At 41.5% G+C, this 16,148-nt stretch overlaps 1 protein-coding gene across 1 annotated transcript; it reads right to left on the bottom strand.

The window, feature by feature from the left end:
• Positions 1 to 5,537: 5,537 nt before the first annotated feature.
• rbp4 (retinol binding protein 4, plasma) lies at positions 5,538 to 7,343 on the bottom strand. Its single transcript, XM_064950835.1, has 6 exons — positions 7,253 to 7,343; positions 6,905 to 7,024; positions 6,612 to 6,748; positions 6,401 to 6,507; positions 5,996 to 6,208; positions 5,538 to 5,830 (listed from the first exon to the last, which is right to left on the bottom strand). Exons 2-6 carry the CDS (start codon positions 7,004 to 7,006, stop codon positions 5,811 to 5,813), a joined length of 579 nt encoding a protein of 192 aa, XP_064806907.1. The 5' UTR covers positions 7,007 to 7,024; positions 7,253 to 7,343; the 3' UTR covers positions 5,538 to 5,810.
• Positions 7,344 to 16,148: the final 8,805 nt, after the last annotated feature.

Raw genomic sequence — 16,148 nt, 5'->3', positions numbered from 1 at the left:
AAAAAACTGTTTTTGCTCTGTCATTATGGGAGTATTGTGTGTAGATTGATGAGGGATTAAAACTATTTTATCAATATTAGAAGGCTGTAACATAACAAATTGTGGAAAAAGCCAAGTGGTATGAATACCTCCCGAATGCACTGTATGCGTTATTTGACTCGAGGACCAACAGTGGAGCGTTTTTTTCCTCAAATAAAAACCTTGCTCCAAGTCGGATTCGAACTTACAGCCATTGTATTTCACTGCTTCTGGCCTTAGTTGATCACACCACCAATTAGTGATTACAGTAAACATGTCAATTACAGCTATTTGAGAAGACCACGAGTGCCTTTAACTTTCTATATACAACATACGAATATAAACTTACATGTTGTATAATCCTTCTACATCTTTATTGCTATAAAAACACATGCATCTGTGTGAAATGGACTTATTCCACATGTTGTTGTTACAGACTGAATTCAAAATGTATTAAATATATGTTTTTTCACCCATCTACACACAATAACCCCATAATGACATAGGGAAAAAACAATTTATACGTTATATGTTTGTGCATTTATTTCAAATGAAATACAGAAATATCTCATTTACATAAGTATTCACACCCTTTGCTATGCCGCTCCGAATTGAGCTCAGGTCAATCCAATTTATTTTGATCATCCTTGAGATGTCACAACAACTTGATTGGAGTCCACCTGTGGCGTATTCAATTGTTTGGACTTGATTTAGGAAGAAACACATCTGTCTACAGAAGTTCCCACAGTTGACAGTGCATGCCAGAGCAGAAACTATCCCATGAAGTCCAAGGAACTGTCCATAGATCTCTGAGATAGAATTGTGAAGAGCACAGTAGTCTCCATCATTGGGAAGTGAAAAAAAAATGGAACTACCCAGACTCTGCCTAGAGTTGGCTGTCGACTAAACAGAGCAAGAAGGACCTTGGTCAGGGAGGTGAACCTGCTTCGGAGTGCAAATGTCCTTAGACTGGGGCATATATATTTGTGTTCCAACAGGAAATTAGATGATAATAGGATGATATTTGACGGAAACCAGATCAAAGTATTATGACCAAAGTATGGAAAATGACTGGCTTCTACACTGATTACGTTTGATAATAAACTTACTGGTCCCTTCCCACATGTTACCTTAACTCTCATTTTAATACACCAATGGCAACATGATATTCGCTTATCTAATTTAAATAAGTACCACCTTGTCACAAACATCGGAGAAGATGTGTTTGCAGAGGGCCGTGGTTTATATAGCTAGATAGCTACTCTACTGGTGCCAAATGTTGACTGTATGTACCCTATTCATCTATGGCAAAGGTATTTATATGTTTCCTCTTTCATCTGTGTCTGGCGTTAGCTAGTTACTGGCTAGCTAGGTCTTCATCTGTGTCTGGCGTTAGCTAGTTACTGGCTAGCTAGGTCTTCATCTGTGTCTTGGCGTTAGCTAGTTACTGGCTAGCTACGTCTTCAGCCAGCATGTAACAAAACGGGGGGAAGGGTTGTTCAAAACTCCGACTCAGCTGTCAAGTCAACACATGCATCAGTGCTGCTGTGAATTACAGGAGACATGCATTAAAATAAATTATATCATTGATGCAATTGCAATATTATATGAGTTCCTTTGGGTCACAAAATGTGCTTGAGATGATTTTACTGCAACACTGCTCACTGCATCCAAGTTGCTCAACATAGGTGTTTCAAAGAGCTGTCAGTCAAGGCGAGCTCATGAATATAAGCTCCCCGCCCAATCAGCCTGTCTTTTCAAACTTCCTGGTAGTTAGCCATGAGAGAGAAATTACTTCTCAGAATGACCTTTAAGAAATGCCATTGGTTGGTGGATATAAAGTCTAAGATCTTGGATGCGGAATTTGCTACAGGAACTAATCACTGTCAGCTGGTGATGTTACCATAGGGCTAACGTGTGCCATGTTAGCTGATGGGACCAGCTACAATGTAGCATTATATCACGTGCAACTACGTCAATGATTGTAATTGGGTGATGTGTATTTTGAGGTCCAGGTTCAAATTCAACTTTTTCTAATGTTTGAAAGTATGGCCAAAATATTTTTTAAGTTGTACTTTGTCTGTATAAGAACTGTTTGTATCCATAAGTTATATTCCATCAAAGTGTTAAAGTCACAGGGAAGTCAAAATTCAGTTTTTCTGGTTGACAGCTGATTAAACTAACGCTGTAAATGTATGAAATAAATCTGACCGCTGGATTGATACCCACACCACAATCCTATCTGTGGTTAATGCACCACTTTGGTGCCCTCCACTCAGACCACTCTCAGTTAGTCCTAGTAATTTTTTTGCTTGAGAATATTGTTTTTACAAAAATACATTTTTCTCTCTTTGACAAATTTTATGAAAAACTAGCACAGTAAGTTACTAGATTGTTACCCAGAAATGATTTGATATTGAGATAAAAACAGCTGCACTGGGTAATGGTAAATAGTCAATGGTTACAGTGCCTTCAGAAAGTATTCACTTGACTTATTCAAAATGTTCTCACCCATCTATACACCATCCCCATAATGACAAAGTGAAAACATGTTTTTAGACTTTTTTGCCAATTTATTGAAAATGAAATACAGAAATATTTCATTGACATTAGTATTCACACCCATGAGTCAATACATATTAGAATCGCCTTTGGCAGGGATTAAAGCTATGAGTCTGTCTGGGTAAGTCTCTAAGAGCTTTGCACACCTAAATTGTACAATATTTGCACATTATTCTTAAAAAAATTATTCAAGCTCTGTCAAGTTGGTTGTTGATCATTGCTAGACAGCCATTTACAAGTCTTGCCATAGATTCGCAAGTCTATTTTAAGCAAAACATGTATATTTGGCCAAGTGTTTTAAATTATTGTCCTGCTGAAAGGTGAATTTGTCTCCCAGTTTCAGACTGAACAAGGGTTTCCTCTAGGATTTGCCTGTGCTTTGCTCTATTTCTTTTATTTATTTATTTTTTAAACTCCATAGTTCTTGCCGTTAACAAGCATTCCCATAACATGATGCAGCCACCACAATGCTTGAAAATATAAAGAATGGTACTCAGTGATGTGTTGTGTTAGATTTTCCCCAAACATAAGACTTTGTATTAAGGACATAAAGGTAATGTATTTGCCACATTGCAAACATGCATGTTTTGGAATATTTTCATTCTGTACAGGCTTCCTTCTTTTCACTCTGTCATTTAGGTTAGTTTTGTGGAGATACATCCTCTGTTTCCTCCTATCACAGCCATTGAACTCTAACTGTTTTAAAGTCACCATTGGCCTCTTGGTGAAATCCCTGAGTGGTTTCCTTCCTCTTCGGCAACTGAGTTAGGAAGGAACTATCCAAAGTGTAGTTCATAATTTCACCATGCTCAAAGGGATTTATTTTTTTCTGCTTTTTTTATACCCCTTTACCAATAGACGCCCTTCTTTGTGAGACATTGGAAAACCTTCCTGGTCTATGTGGTTGAATCTGTGTTTGAAATTCACTGGTCAACTGAGGGACTTTACAGATAATTGTGTGTGAGGTACAGAGATGGGGTAGTCAATCAAAAATCATGCTGAACGCTATTATTGTATAGAGCAGGGGTGTCAAAGTCAAATGGACGGAGGGCCAAATAAAAAATTTAGCTACAAGCCGAGGGCCGGACTGTTCGAATGTTCATTGAAAAATTTTTAAATGACGCATATAGTCTAGTGAACCTAATTGAACCTACTGAAAACCTAACAAATATATTCCAATATGATCAGATAAATAAAGCAATATTTTCTTATGGCTCTGTCAGTAATCTTTAATTTTCAACAGACACAAAAGACAAATTTCCTTTATTCCTTTCTCTCATCCACAGCCAAGGAATATGCAATGAAATCTTTTCCCTTTTTCACAAGCTGCTCTTTTAGATTGATGGACAACTGGTCTACTCTCTCGGCAATGGTGTTTCTGCTCAGACTCACATTTAAAAAGAGTTGCCTTTTTTCTGGGCAAACTTCGTCACAAACTTTAATCATGCAGTTTTTGATGAAATCCCCCTCCGTAAATGGCCGGGCTGATTTAGCGATCTCTTCTGCCAAAATAAAACTGGCCTTGACAGCAGCCTGGCCTTGTGATTTGGCTTTTTTGAACAGAGCCTGTCGAGATTTGAGGCCTCGTTTTAATTCCTCTGCCTTTTGTAGCCTTTGTTCCATGTCCATATTCTTGTTTTTGTCCGCGTGTTTCGTTTCATAATGTCGTCTCAGATTATACTCTTTCAGTACCGCCACACTTTCTCCACACAGAAGACACACAGGTTTTCCAGCTACCTCCGTGAACATATACTCCGACTCCCACCTTGTTTGAAACCCCGGTTCTCAGTGTCCACCTTCCGTTTTGCCATTTTTGATGGGTATCTGAAAGTTAATTTTACTGTGATGCTGACGACTGCTGTGCCAATAAATATTGAAATGAAGCAGCCTACTGCTCGGTGCGTCACCGTTGCATTGTGGGAAATGTAGTATTGGTGCGTGTAAAAGATCTGCGGGCTGCCGGCTTGCTGCGGTCTGCGGGCCGGTTCTAATAATAAATCAAGATCATCCCAGGGGCCGTAAAAAACCTTCTCGCGGGCCGGATGTGGCCTGCGGGCCTTGACTCTGACATATGTGGTATAGAGAGTCCGTGCAACTTATTACGTGACTTGTTAAGCACATTTTTACTCCTGAACTTATTTAGGCTTGCCATAACAACAGGGTTGAAAGCTTATTGACTCAAGAAATTTCAGCCTTACATTTTTTATAAATTTGTAACAATGTCAAAAACATAATTCCACTTTCACATTATGGGGTATTGTGTGTAGGCCAGTGACACAAAATAATTTAAAATTCAGGCTGTAACAAAACTACATTTGGAAAAAGTCAAGGGGTGTGCTTACTTTCTGAAGGTACTATAAATGTGTGAACAAGGCCCACTTCCGCCTCAGTTCTTACTTTGCAAAACTAAAGCTTGAATGAGATTTCATGAGCAAATCCTATAGCCCAGACTGAAACGATTTAAGGCCAAGGATTAGCGAGGCTTCTCTGGGTAGTGGAAAAGAGGTTGAGGTGTCTCTATTCAAGGAATGTGACAACATGGTCTTAGCTGTAAGGTTACTGCTGCAGAATATCCATATGGTTGGTTCCAAGCACTGTGTTATGAATCATTCTGTGTTTGATGCCAATTTGTGACAATTTGCAACAGAGAAACATATATCATTTACTTTTTGTTCAGACAATTGGGTAGCTTTGATTCTATTTTTTTGTTTTGGCCTGTATACAAAATATGTCTTTTGCTCTTTATTTGTTATGCACTGTACAAACATTTGCAATAAAGATTATAGCCATTGTCCTTTATCAACACAATCTTTGAGTATTCGTTGTCTGTTTGTCACAGTCGAATGGAAACCATGTGGGACAATGCAGTTGTATGGATAGCAAGCAAACCTGATGACATCAGAGCACAAAATATGACTGAAACCATTGATACTAATAATACAAAATAAACACTGAACTAGTACATATGTGGGGTGTTTTATTTCAAAAAAAGGTTCAAGACTACATCATGCAATGACAATCAGTAAAGTATCCCATTCCCTTGTACATTCAGATACACATAATTTGCTTTGGTTGATTGGTGTCATCTTTGGTAATTGCAAAGTTCCGCAACTGCTAGAAGGGGCTGGTTTGTGATGGATGGTTTGTTTTTGTTGCTGTTGTGGAACATGGTTTATATTTACAGTCGTGTGGAATTCTACTCCCACGATATCCCTCTGGGTAGTTAAAGATCAACTGCTTTCACAGAAACCTGCAACGGAGGAATTAAACATATATACACATACGGCATATAATGAACTTATAACTGATATTTGGATTCAATAAGAGACCCAAAGTTGCACAATTGCTTGCTACACAATCGTTTGTTTGGAAAGTATTACTTTTCATTTTTAAATGTAGTTATTACAACTCTTACCAGTGTGTCCAACGCGTCTGTATTTGCCGAGGAAGCAGATCTCCTTTTTCTTGTTTGTGACAATCTTCTGGTCCTCGGGCCTAAGGCCAGTGGGGTGACGGGAGAAGATGAAGGAGTATCCGTCCAGGCAGGTGCCGTCCAGGTCAACCTCTCTGCAGGAGTAGTGGATGGCGTAGTTGTCGTAGTCGGTGTCAATGACCCAGTGGTCATCGTCTATGTGGAGGAGAGAGGAGACAGAATCATAGCAATGGTTGGTTTAACAGCAGGCTTCATCAATGGCATTCTATTATATACTAATAAGGAAGAGTTAAGTTATCATCAACGTGGGATGGAGTAACTCAATGGAATATTCTGCACAACAATAGGAGACGTTCGTCTTGAGTTTGAGCCTATAGTCTTTCTTACTTCCAGACTGGAGGTATGAAGCAGCGCCCCAATATCTCATCTTGAACTTGGCAGGGTCTGGAGTGTCCTCGAAGGTGCCGAACATGTTGGCACACATTTCCCAGTTGCTAAAGGGAGGAAAAGGGGAGGATAAATGGGGAAGTTCAGTGGAAGTGAAAGCATAATGATGTTCAGGAACAATTTTTATCATTTGTAAGTGAACAGAACTCACTTCAGGATGATAACTCTGCCGTGGGCAGTTGCAGTCATTTTGCCACTTTCATCTACTGAGAACTGAGCGACGACATTGTCCAAGAGGAACAGACCAACAGGATCTTTCTTGGCCACAGCATACCACCTACCCGTATACTGAAAGATAAAATGAGAGCTCTATCAATCCCTGCATGCCATACAATGACATTCCAGTTCCGTTCTTTAACATCCCAAAGCTGATAGATCAAATTGGACAAGAGCAGAGATACTTTATGAGAAGTTACATTTCCGAAATTAGAATTGTGTTCTTACCCTGCTCCTATCGAAGTTCTGCATGACCTGAATGTTTGAAACTTGACAGTCCTGTGCCCAGCATGTTGCCAGGGCACAGAGGGCCACACAGATCCTCAGCATGTTGCCTTGTTGATGGATCTGTGGAAGACAGTGCCCAGAGTCATAAAAAAATATCACAACATTATCACCCGTACATCCCATCAGGTCAATAGAAGAGCCATATCCAACTCCATTACAGCTTCACTCTAAAAAGCGTGCAAACTAATCCAAAATGTGAAAAGTTATTTTAAAAAGTTTTTTTTGTTTAAGAAAAAAAAAAACACAAGCGGAATAGATGTAAAAACCTACTATCCATGTAGCACATACCTTGTCCAAAAAAAGGGCTGAGGTACTTTTCCTCTCCAGACAGGGTTTTTTATAGTGTAGGGTCCCGCCACAACCAGGGTTGTGTAAGAGCAACTGCAGATGTGAGACAGCCCCCAAGCAGGAGCCTCCCCTCAAAGTGGGCAAACATTACATAACTCCAAACAAGACTCCCATTTGACCCTTGTCCCAAACATGTGTTTTTGCTGCCTAATGAAAGAGCTGTTGTGGGTAAAGCCAAGAGCACGTCTTGAATGCTTTACATATCAATCACTAACCGTGAAATGTTATACTTCAGCAGTACGAGGCCCACGTTAATGTCCAGATCCAGACTTTTAAAAGGCATGTTTCAGCACGTTTTTTCCCCCTGGAACAGCTACACAATGTTCTTTCTGGTTAGTCATGTCATTTCTCCACTTTTCTTGAAATGTTTCACTTTTCACTGGAAAACCATGTTAGACAATCATGTACAGTACATTGTTTATTGCTGTATGTCCAAGACATCTCTAATGGTTGCTATCCTATAGGATAGCCTGTGGAGAAAAAAAACCCATTGACTTCTGGTTTGCTAGGCAACCAATATCAAAGAGAAATACCTTGTAGTTCAAACCAAAGTCCAGATCCTCTTGGATTCACGCCACTCAATCAATGCTGATCTGATTACGGGGAAGGGCCTGACTGTTTGTTGTGTGCTTTCCCCTGAAATCTCAACTAATCATTTGGAACTTGGAAAAGAGAATACAGTGAGTGATCAAACAGAATTAATAAATTGTTGAATTCCATTGATCATAACACGCCAGCAAACTTTTTTATTCTAGGATCGTACAAACGCAACTCAGGGGCCCCGTTATGTAACTTGGCACGGCTAACCGCAAAAAGCATAATTTGTTGCTCCAAATAATGGCTGAACCAGTGCCAGAGTCATGAAAAAGTCATACTTTTTACCTGCTGAGTATGTAATATAGTATTCCAAACTAGATATATACAGTATGTGTAGGGGCAAGACAAAGCATATTGGGAATTTTTTTGTAACGTTATGAGGTGTTTTGTGACTTTATGAAGTACAACCCCAACTGTACAATTCATCAGGTTGGTTACAGTCACCTGTGAAGCTTTTTAACCTTTTGTGACAATAATTTTGCACTCCCAATTTTTCAGTTTTTGATTTGTTAAAAAAGTTTGAAACATCCAATAAATGTTGTTCCACTTCATGATTGTGTCCCACTTGTTGTTGATTCTTCACAAAAAAATACAGTTTTATATCTTTATGTTTGAAGCCTGAAATGTGGCAAAAGGTCGCAAAGTTCAAGGGGGCGGAATACTTTCGCAAGGCACTGTAGATATTAATTAATTAATTTTTAATTCACCTTTATTTAACCAGGTAGGCTAGTTGAGAACAAGTTCTCATTTAGAACTGCGACCTGGCCAAGATAAAGCAAAGCAGTACGACACAAACACAGAGTTACACATGGAATAAACAAACATACAGTCAATAACACAATAAAAAATGTATACATACAGTGTGTGCAAATGAGGTACGATAAGGGAGGTAAGGCAATAAATAGGCCATGGTGGCGAAACAATTACAATTTAGCAATTAAACACTGGAGTGATAGATGTGTAGAAGATGAATGTGCAAGTGGAGATACTGGGGTGCAAAGGAGAAAGAAAAAAACGTATGGGGATGAGGTAGTTGGATGGGCTATTTACAGCTGGACTATGTACAGGTGCAGCGATCTGTGAGCTGCTCTGACAGCTGGTGCTTAAAGTTAGAGAGGGAGATATGAGTCTCCAGCTTCAGTGATTTTTGCAATTCGTTCCAGTCATTGGCAGCAGAGAACTGGAAGGAAAGGCAGCCAAAGGAGGAATTGGCTTTGGGGGTGACCAGTGAAATATACCTGCTGGAGCGCGTGCTACGGGTGGGTGCTGCTATGGTGACCAGTGAGCTGAGATAAGGCGGGGCTTTACCGAGCTAAGACTTATAGATGACCTGGAGCCAGTGGGTTTGGCAGCAAATATGAAGCTGTGGGTAGTATATGGGGCTTTGGTGACAGAACAGATGGCACTGTGATAGACTGCATCCAATTTTCTGAGTGTTGGAGGCTATGTTGTATAAGACATCGCCAAAGTCAAGGATCGGAAGGATAGTCAGTTTTATGAGGGTATGTTTGGCTGCATGAGTGTAGGCAGTGATCAGTTGAAGACCATGCATTTAGTTTTACTTGCATTTAAGAGCAGTAGGAGGTCACGGAAGGAGAGTTGTATGGCATTGAAGCTCGTCTGGAGGTTAGTTAACACAGTGTCCAAAGAAGGGCCTGAAGTATACAGAATGGTGTCATCTGCGTAGAAGTGGATCAGAGAATCACCAGCAGAAAGAGGAACATCATTGATGTATACAGAGAAAAGTGTCGGCCTGAGAATTGAACCCTGTGGTACCCTCATAGGGACTGCCAGAGGTCCGGACAACAGGCCCTTCGATTTGAAACACTGAACTCTGTCTAAAAATTAGTTGGTGAACCAGGCGAGGCAGACATTTGAGAAACCAAGACTGTTGAGTCTGCCGATAAGAATGTGATGATTGAAAGAGTCGAAAGCCTTGGCCAGGTCAATGAATACCACTCCACAGTATTGTCTCTTATCGATGGCAGTTATGATATCATTTAGGACCTTGAGCGTGGCTGAGGTGCACCCATGACCAGCTCGGAAACCAGATTGCATAGCGGAAAAGGTACGGTGGGATTCGAAATGGTCGGTGATCTGTTTGTTAACTTGGCTTTCGAAGACCTTAGAAAGGCAGGGTAGGATAGATATAGGTCTGTAGCCGTTTGGGTCTAGAGTGTCTCTCCCTTTGTAGAGGGGGATGACCGTGGCAGCTTTCCAATCTTTGGGGATCTCAGACGATACGAAAGAGAGGTTGAACAGGCTAGTAATAGGGGTTGCAACAGTTTCGGCAGATCATTTTAGAGAGGGTCCAGATTGTCTAGCCCGGCTGATTTGTAGGGGTCCAGATTTTGCAGCTCTTTCAGAATATCAGCTATCTGGATTTGGGTGAAGGAGAAATGGAGGGGGCTTGGGCAAGTTGCTGTGGGGGGTGCAGGGCTGTTGATCAGGGTAGGGGTAGCCAGGTGGAAAGCATGGCCAGCCGTAGAAAAATACTTATTGAAATTCTCAATTATCGTGGATTTTTCGGTGGTGACAGTGTTTCTTAGCCTCAGTGCAGTGGGCATCTGGGAGAAGGTGCTCTTATTCTCCATGGACTTTACAGTGTCCCAGAACTTTTTTGAGTTTGTGCTACAGGATGCAAATTTCGGTTTGAAAAAAGCTAGCGTTTGCTTTCCTAATTGCCTGTGTATATTGGTTCCTAACTTCCCTGAAAAGTTGCATATCGCGGGGACTATTCGATGCTAATGCAGTACGCCACAGGATGTTTTTGTGCTGGTCAAGGGCAGTCAGGTCTGGAGTGAACCAAGGGCTATATCTGTTCCTGGTTAATTTTTTTTGAATGGGGCATGCTTATTTAAGATGGTGAGGAAGGCACTTTTTAAAGAATAACCAGGCATCCTCTACTGACGGAATGAGGTCAATTTCCTTCCAAGAATTTGAGTGAGTTGGGGTGGGCAGTCTGTTTGTTTTTCTATGATTTGGGGATTTGTATGTTTCGGCCTAGTATGGTTCTCAATCAGAGGCAGGTGTCATTAGTTGTCTCTTAATGAGAATCATACTTAGGTAGCCTGGGTTTCACCGTTTGTTTGTGGGTGATTGTCTATGTTGATTGCTTGTGTCATCACAGTTCTCATTTAGCTTCACGGTCGTTATTTGTTTACTGTTTTGTATAGTGTGTTTCAGTGTTCAGTGTTTTCGTCATTAAATATCAAGATGAACACAAACCACGCCGCATTTTGGTCCTCCTCTCCTTCCCAGGAAGAATCCCGTGACAGGTGGTCTTTTGACCGCTGACCCATTACAGATGCAGGCAATGAGGCAGTGATCGCTGAGATCCTGGTTGAAGACCGCAGAGGTGTTTTTGGAAAGCAGGTTGGTTAGGATGATATCTATGAGGGTGCCCGTGTTTACGGATTTGGGGTTGTACCTGGTGGTTCATTGATAATTTGTGTGAGATTGAGGGCGTCAAGCTTAGATTGTAGGATGGCCGGGGAGTTAAGCATGTCCCAGTTTAGGTCACCTAACAGCACGAGCTCTGAAGATAGATGGGGGGCAATCAATTCACATATGGTGTCCAGGGCACAGCTGGGGGCAGAAGGTGGTCTATAGCAAGCGGCAACAGTGAGAGACTTGTTTCTAGATAGGTAGATTTTTAAAAGTAGAAGCTCAAATTGTTTGGGCACAGACCTGGATAGTAAGAAAGAATTATGCAGGCTATCTCTGCAGTTGATTGCAATTCCGCCCCCTTTGGCAATTCTATCTTGTCGGAAAATGTTATAGTTAGGGATGGAAATTTCAGGGTTTTTGGTGGCCTTCCTAAGCCACGATTCAGACACGGCTAGGACATTCGGGTTGGCAGAGTGTGCTAATGCAGGGAATAAAACAAACTTAGGGAGGAGGCTTCTAATGTTAACATGCATGAAACTAAAGCTTTTACTGTTACAGAAGTCAACAAATGAGAGCGCCTGGGGAATGGGAGTGGAGCTAGGCACTGCATGGCCTGGATTAACCTCTCCATCACCAGAAGAACAGAAGAGGAGTAGGATAAGGGTACGGCTAAAGGCTATAAGAACTGATCGTATAGTACGTTTGGAGCAGAGAGTAAAATGAGCAGGTTTCTGGGCGTGGTAGAATATATTAAAGCATTATGTACAGACAAAGGTATGGTAGGATGTGAATACAGTGGAGGTAAACCTAAGCATTGAGTGAAGATGAGAGAGGTATTGTCTCTGGAGCCACTATTTACACCAGGTGAGGTCACCGCATGTGTGGGAGGTGGAACAAAAGGGTTAGCTAAGGCATATTGATTAGGGCTCTGCAGTAAAATAAGACAATAAACACTAACCAAATCAGCAATGGACAAGGCATATTGACATTAGGGAGAGGCATGGGTAGCCGAGTGATCATATTGGTCCAGTGAGTAGCTAGGCGATTTGGAGGCACGGCGATTCAGACAGATAGCGGGCTGGGGCTAGCAGGCTAGCAGAAGGTCATTAGAGGGACGTCGCGACGGAAGATGTCTGTTGTAGCCCCCCTGTGTGTTTACGTTGGCAAACCAGTCGTGATGGATCAGCAGGGCTCCGTGTAGTAAAATGGTGCAGGCCAATTGGCAAAATTGGTATAGTAGCCCAAGAAATTGGCTGATGGACCTCTTCAGCTAACAGTCTGATATGCTCTAGACAGCTAGTGGGCCACTGCTATCAAGGCCTTTTTTTCTAGGGGTTCATTTTTCACGAGGGCAAATCAAGTCTGGAATGTCAAAATAGAAATAACAAACTTTAGAAGCCTTTCTAAAACTCAAATGCACTACAAGTTTGCAGTTCCTGCTGTGCAAGAAAATTATCAGCAACAAAAGAGTGATTAAATTAAGTTCCTACATGTCTACTATACTGCAGGTAGCGGATGGTGTTTTTTATTCAACACAAGTCACCTGGCTGGTGTGGTGGGGCATCCCAGTGTGACAGCACAGTGCATGCAGAGTGGCCTTTCTGAACACAGTGCCACATGTTTTCCACGTGGAGGCTGGTGACAATAAAATAACTGATAAGCAGCAACTGGTTCACACACTACTGAAATGAGAGGTTTTGAAGGAATGGGAGAGTTTCTTGAATGCATCCAATACAAATTGATTGCAGCCTTTAATTATCAAGTTTATGAGTGTCTAATGTTGTCTAACGCTTTGACAGTGTCTCTTTTTTTCTTCCTCTTATGTATATTAAACTAGGCAAGTCAGTTAAGAACAAATTGTTATTTACAATGACGGCCTACCAAAAGACAAAAGGCCTCCTGTGGAGACAGGGTTGCAATAAAATAAATAAAAAAGTAGCACAAAACATACCGACAAGAGAGACACCACAACACTACAGAAAGAGAAACCTAAGATGCCGCATTGTGGCAACACATGACAACACAGCATGGAAGCAACACAACATGACAACAACACAGTATCAACACAACATGGCAGCAGCACGACATGGTAACAGCACAAAACATAGTACAAACCTTATTGGGCACAGACAACCGCACAAAGTGCAAGAAGGTAGAGATGAGGACAGTGTACCGTCTAGCCATACTCTCAAGTACTTGTATGAGGTGACTACCTCAAACTCTAAACCCTCAATCACACATGTGGAGAGAGGGGCATTCTTCTTACCGAACCACATGACCATTGTTTTGGAGGTGTTCAGAACAGGGTGAAGTGCATAAAAAGCTTGTTGGACACGAAGAACGCTTCCTCAGCGTGATAACATTGAATGTTTGCTTATTTGTCTCATTGCAGCCAGCGAGACTATTACCATATGGCTGAGATTAACTCCTAGGTAGGGTGTCCATGTAACTAATCCATTCCATTGTGTCAGACTATCCCCGTCTCTCGCTCTCTCTCTCTATTGCTCTCTCGCTCTCTTTCAGGGAGGACATCCCACAAATCACTTTTACTTAATCTGGGATAAAGTGATGCAGCTATTTCTTTGGCCTGTTGTCTGACTTTGATTCAGTGCCATGCTGTGTTGGCTGGGAGAGAGAAAGACCTTTTGTACACCGTACCAGGGGTAGGCAACTAGATTCAGCCGTGAGATGATTTTTGTCCAAGGGGATTGTCGGGGGGGCCAGAACATAATTATAATAATTTGTACACTGCAAATTGACCACAAGTAAACACAAAAATAGATTGTATAAGGAGTATAACAATCATTTCATACCTTGATTACATTGAGACATGATCACATATTGTGTTTGTATTTATTAAGGATACAAATTAGTTGCTGCCATGGCAGCAGCTACTCTTCCTGGGGTCTAGCAACATTAAGACAGTTATATACAGTTTAAAATATGACATGATATTACATTTCATAATACTTTCCCCAAAACATTTAGTGTGTTCCCTCAGGCCACAATTCCACTATCATATTTACAACACAACATCCATGTGTGCGCGTGTGTAGAGTGTGTGTCTTATCATGTGTATGTATGTCAGTGCCTGTGTCTGTCTCTTCACGGTCCCTGCTGATCCATAAGGTGTATTTTTTTATGTTTTTTTTATTCTACTGATTGCATCACTTACCTGATGTGGAATGGAGTTTCATGTAGCCATGGCTCTATGTAGTTCATCTCGCCAATGAAAAAATCATTGAAGTAATTGGTTATATTAGTGGGTTTTGTGATGAGTGAGCCATCTGATTCAAAAAATGATGGAGCTGAGTTTGCCTTTTTGCCCAAAATGTAATTTAAGGTGCTCCAAAGCTTTGTACTATCAATCTTTATGTTATGTATCTTTGTTTCATAGTGTAGTTTCTTCTTTTTATTCAGTTTAGTCACGCGACTGGAAAATGCTAGCTGACATTGGCCGGCAACTTGTGTTTCGTCCGGAGATCGCAACCACCACCCTAAGACCTGACATGGTGCTCTGGTCCCGTTCACTCAATAAGGTCTTCATCATTGAGCTCACAGTACCCTGGGAAAACTCAGTAGATGAGGCTTATGAGCGAAAACATCTGCGCTATGCTGATCTAGCTGCCGAAGAACGGCATCATGGCTGGAACACAGAAGTCCGACCAGTGGAGGTGGGCTGCAGGGGTTTTGTGGCTACATCTACAACCAGACTGCTTAGAGACCTGGGAATTAAGGGCCAGAGCCAGCGTTCGGCAATCAAAGCTGTATCAGAGGCGGCAGAAGGCAGCAGTCAGTGGCTCTGGATGAAGAGGAAAGACCCCAGCTGGGCCCCGAAGTGAGAGGGCCAGGAGGTATGCGGTCAACAATGCTTGACTCAGGGAGGAGGACGCCCCTGCAATGCATAGTCCCATGGGATGTTGGCTATCAACAACAAGGCAACTCCTATGACTAATTGGGAATGGGACGCAAGCGTAGGATTGATCACCCTGTTGCTGGCCGCCTTTGGGGAGGGTGTATAGTGTGAAAGGCCGAAACACCCTAGGAACCAAAGGTACACTACTGACGATGCGCTCCCCAAATTTCACCACGCTCACTGTTCATTAACTCTTGGAAGTGCTTGCACAAAGGATAGTAACATCTCATCCTGTGTTCTTGGAATAAACATGATATCTCAATTTGCAGTACATTAGCAAATCGGTTGAGCAGCCAGACTTATTTGCCATTCCTTTCGCCTCATCCGTTTCAACTAAACAATTTTTGTTAATGGATGCATGCAAATTAGTAACTGGAATAAGCAATTTCATAAATGAGTCAAGAGCAGCATTTGGTTTCTCCTCTTTACACACCACAGACCAACAAATATGATTTACATCAACAACATAGGAATCGCTACAAAACTAAGTGTATGACCTCTTATACACTATATTAGGCCCAGCCTTTGGAACTTTGGTTTTCCTAGATATGGCTACTATATTGTGATCACTACATCCGATGGATTTGGATACTGCTTTAAAGTACATTTCTGCAGCATTAGTAAAGATGTGATCAATACATGCTGTTTGTAACTACCCTGGCAGGTTGACTGATAACCTTAACCAGGTTGCAGGCACTAGTTACAGTTTGGTTTGAAGATTTCTCTTGAGTGACAGCCTGATGAAAGCCAGTCAATATTTAAATCACCCAGAAAATATATCTCTGTTGAGATCACATACATTATCAAGCATTTCACACATGTTACCCAGATACTGACTGTTAGCACTTGGTGGTCTATAGCAGATTCTGACCAGAATGGGCTTTAGGTGAGGCAGAGGAACCTGTAGCCATATTACAGATCCTCTCTAAGTTT

This window comes from Oncorhynchus masou, chromosome 31, assembly GCF_036934945.1.
Source record: "Oncorhynchus masou masou isolate Uvic2021 chromosome 31, UVic_Omas_1.1, whole genome shotgun sequence".
In the NCBI taxonomy this organism is placed as follows: domain Eukaryota; kingdom Metazoa; phylum Chordata; class Actinopteri; order Salmoniformes; family Salmonidae; genus Oncorhynchus; species Oncorhynchus masou.
Note: the sequence above shows the minus strand (reverse complement) of the source record. Positions and strands in the feature narration are given on the sequence as shown.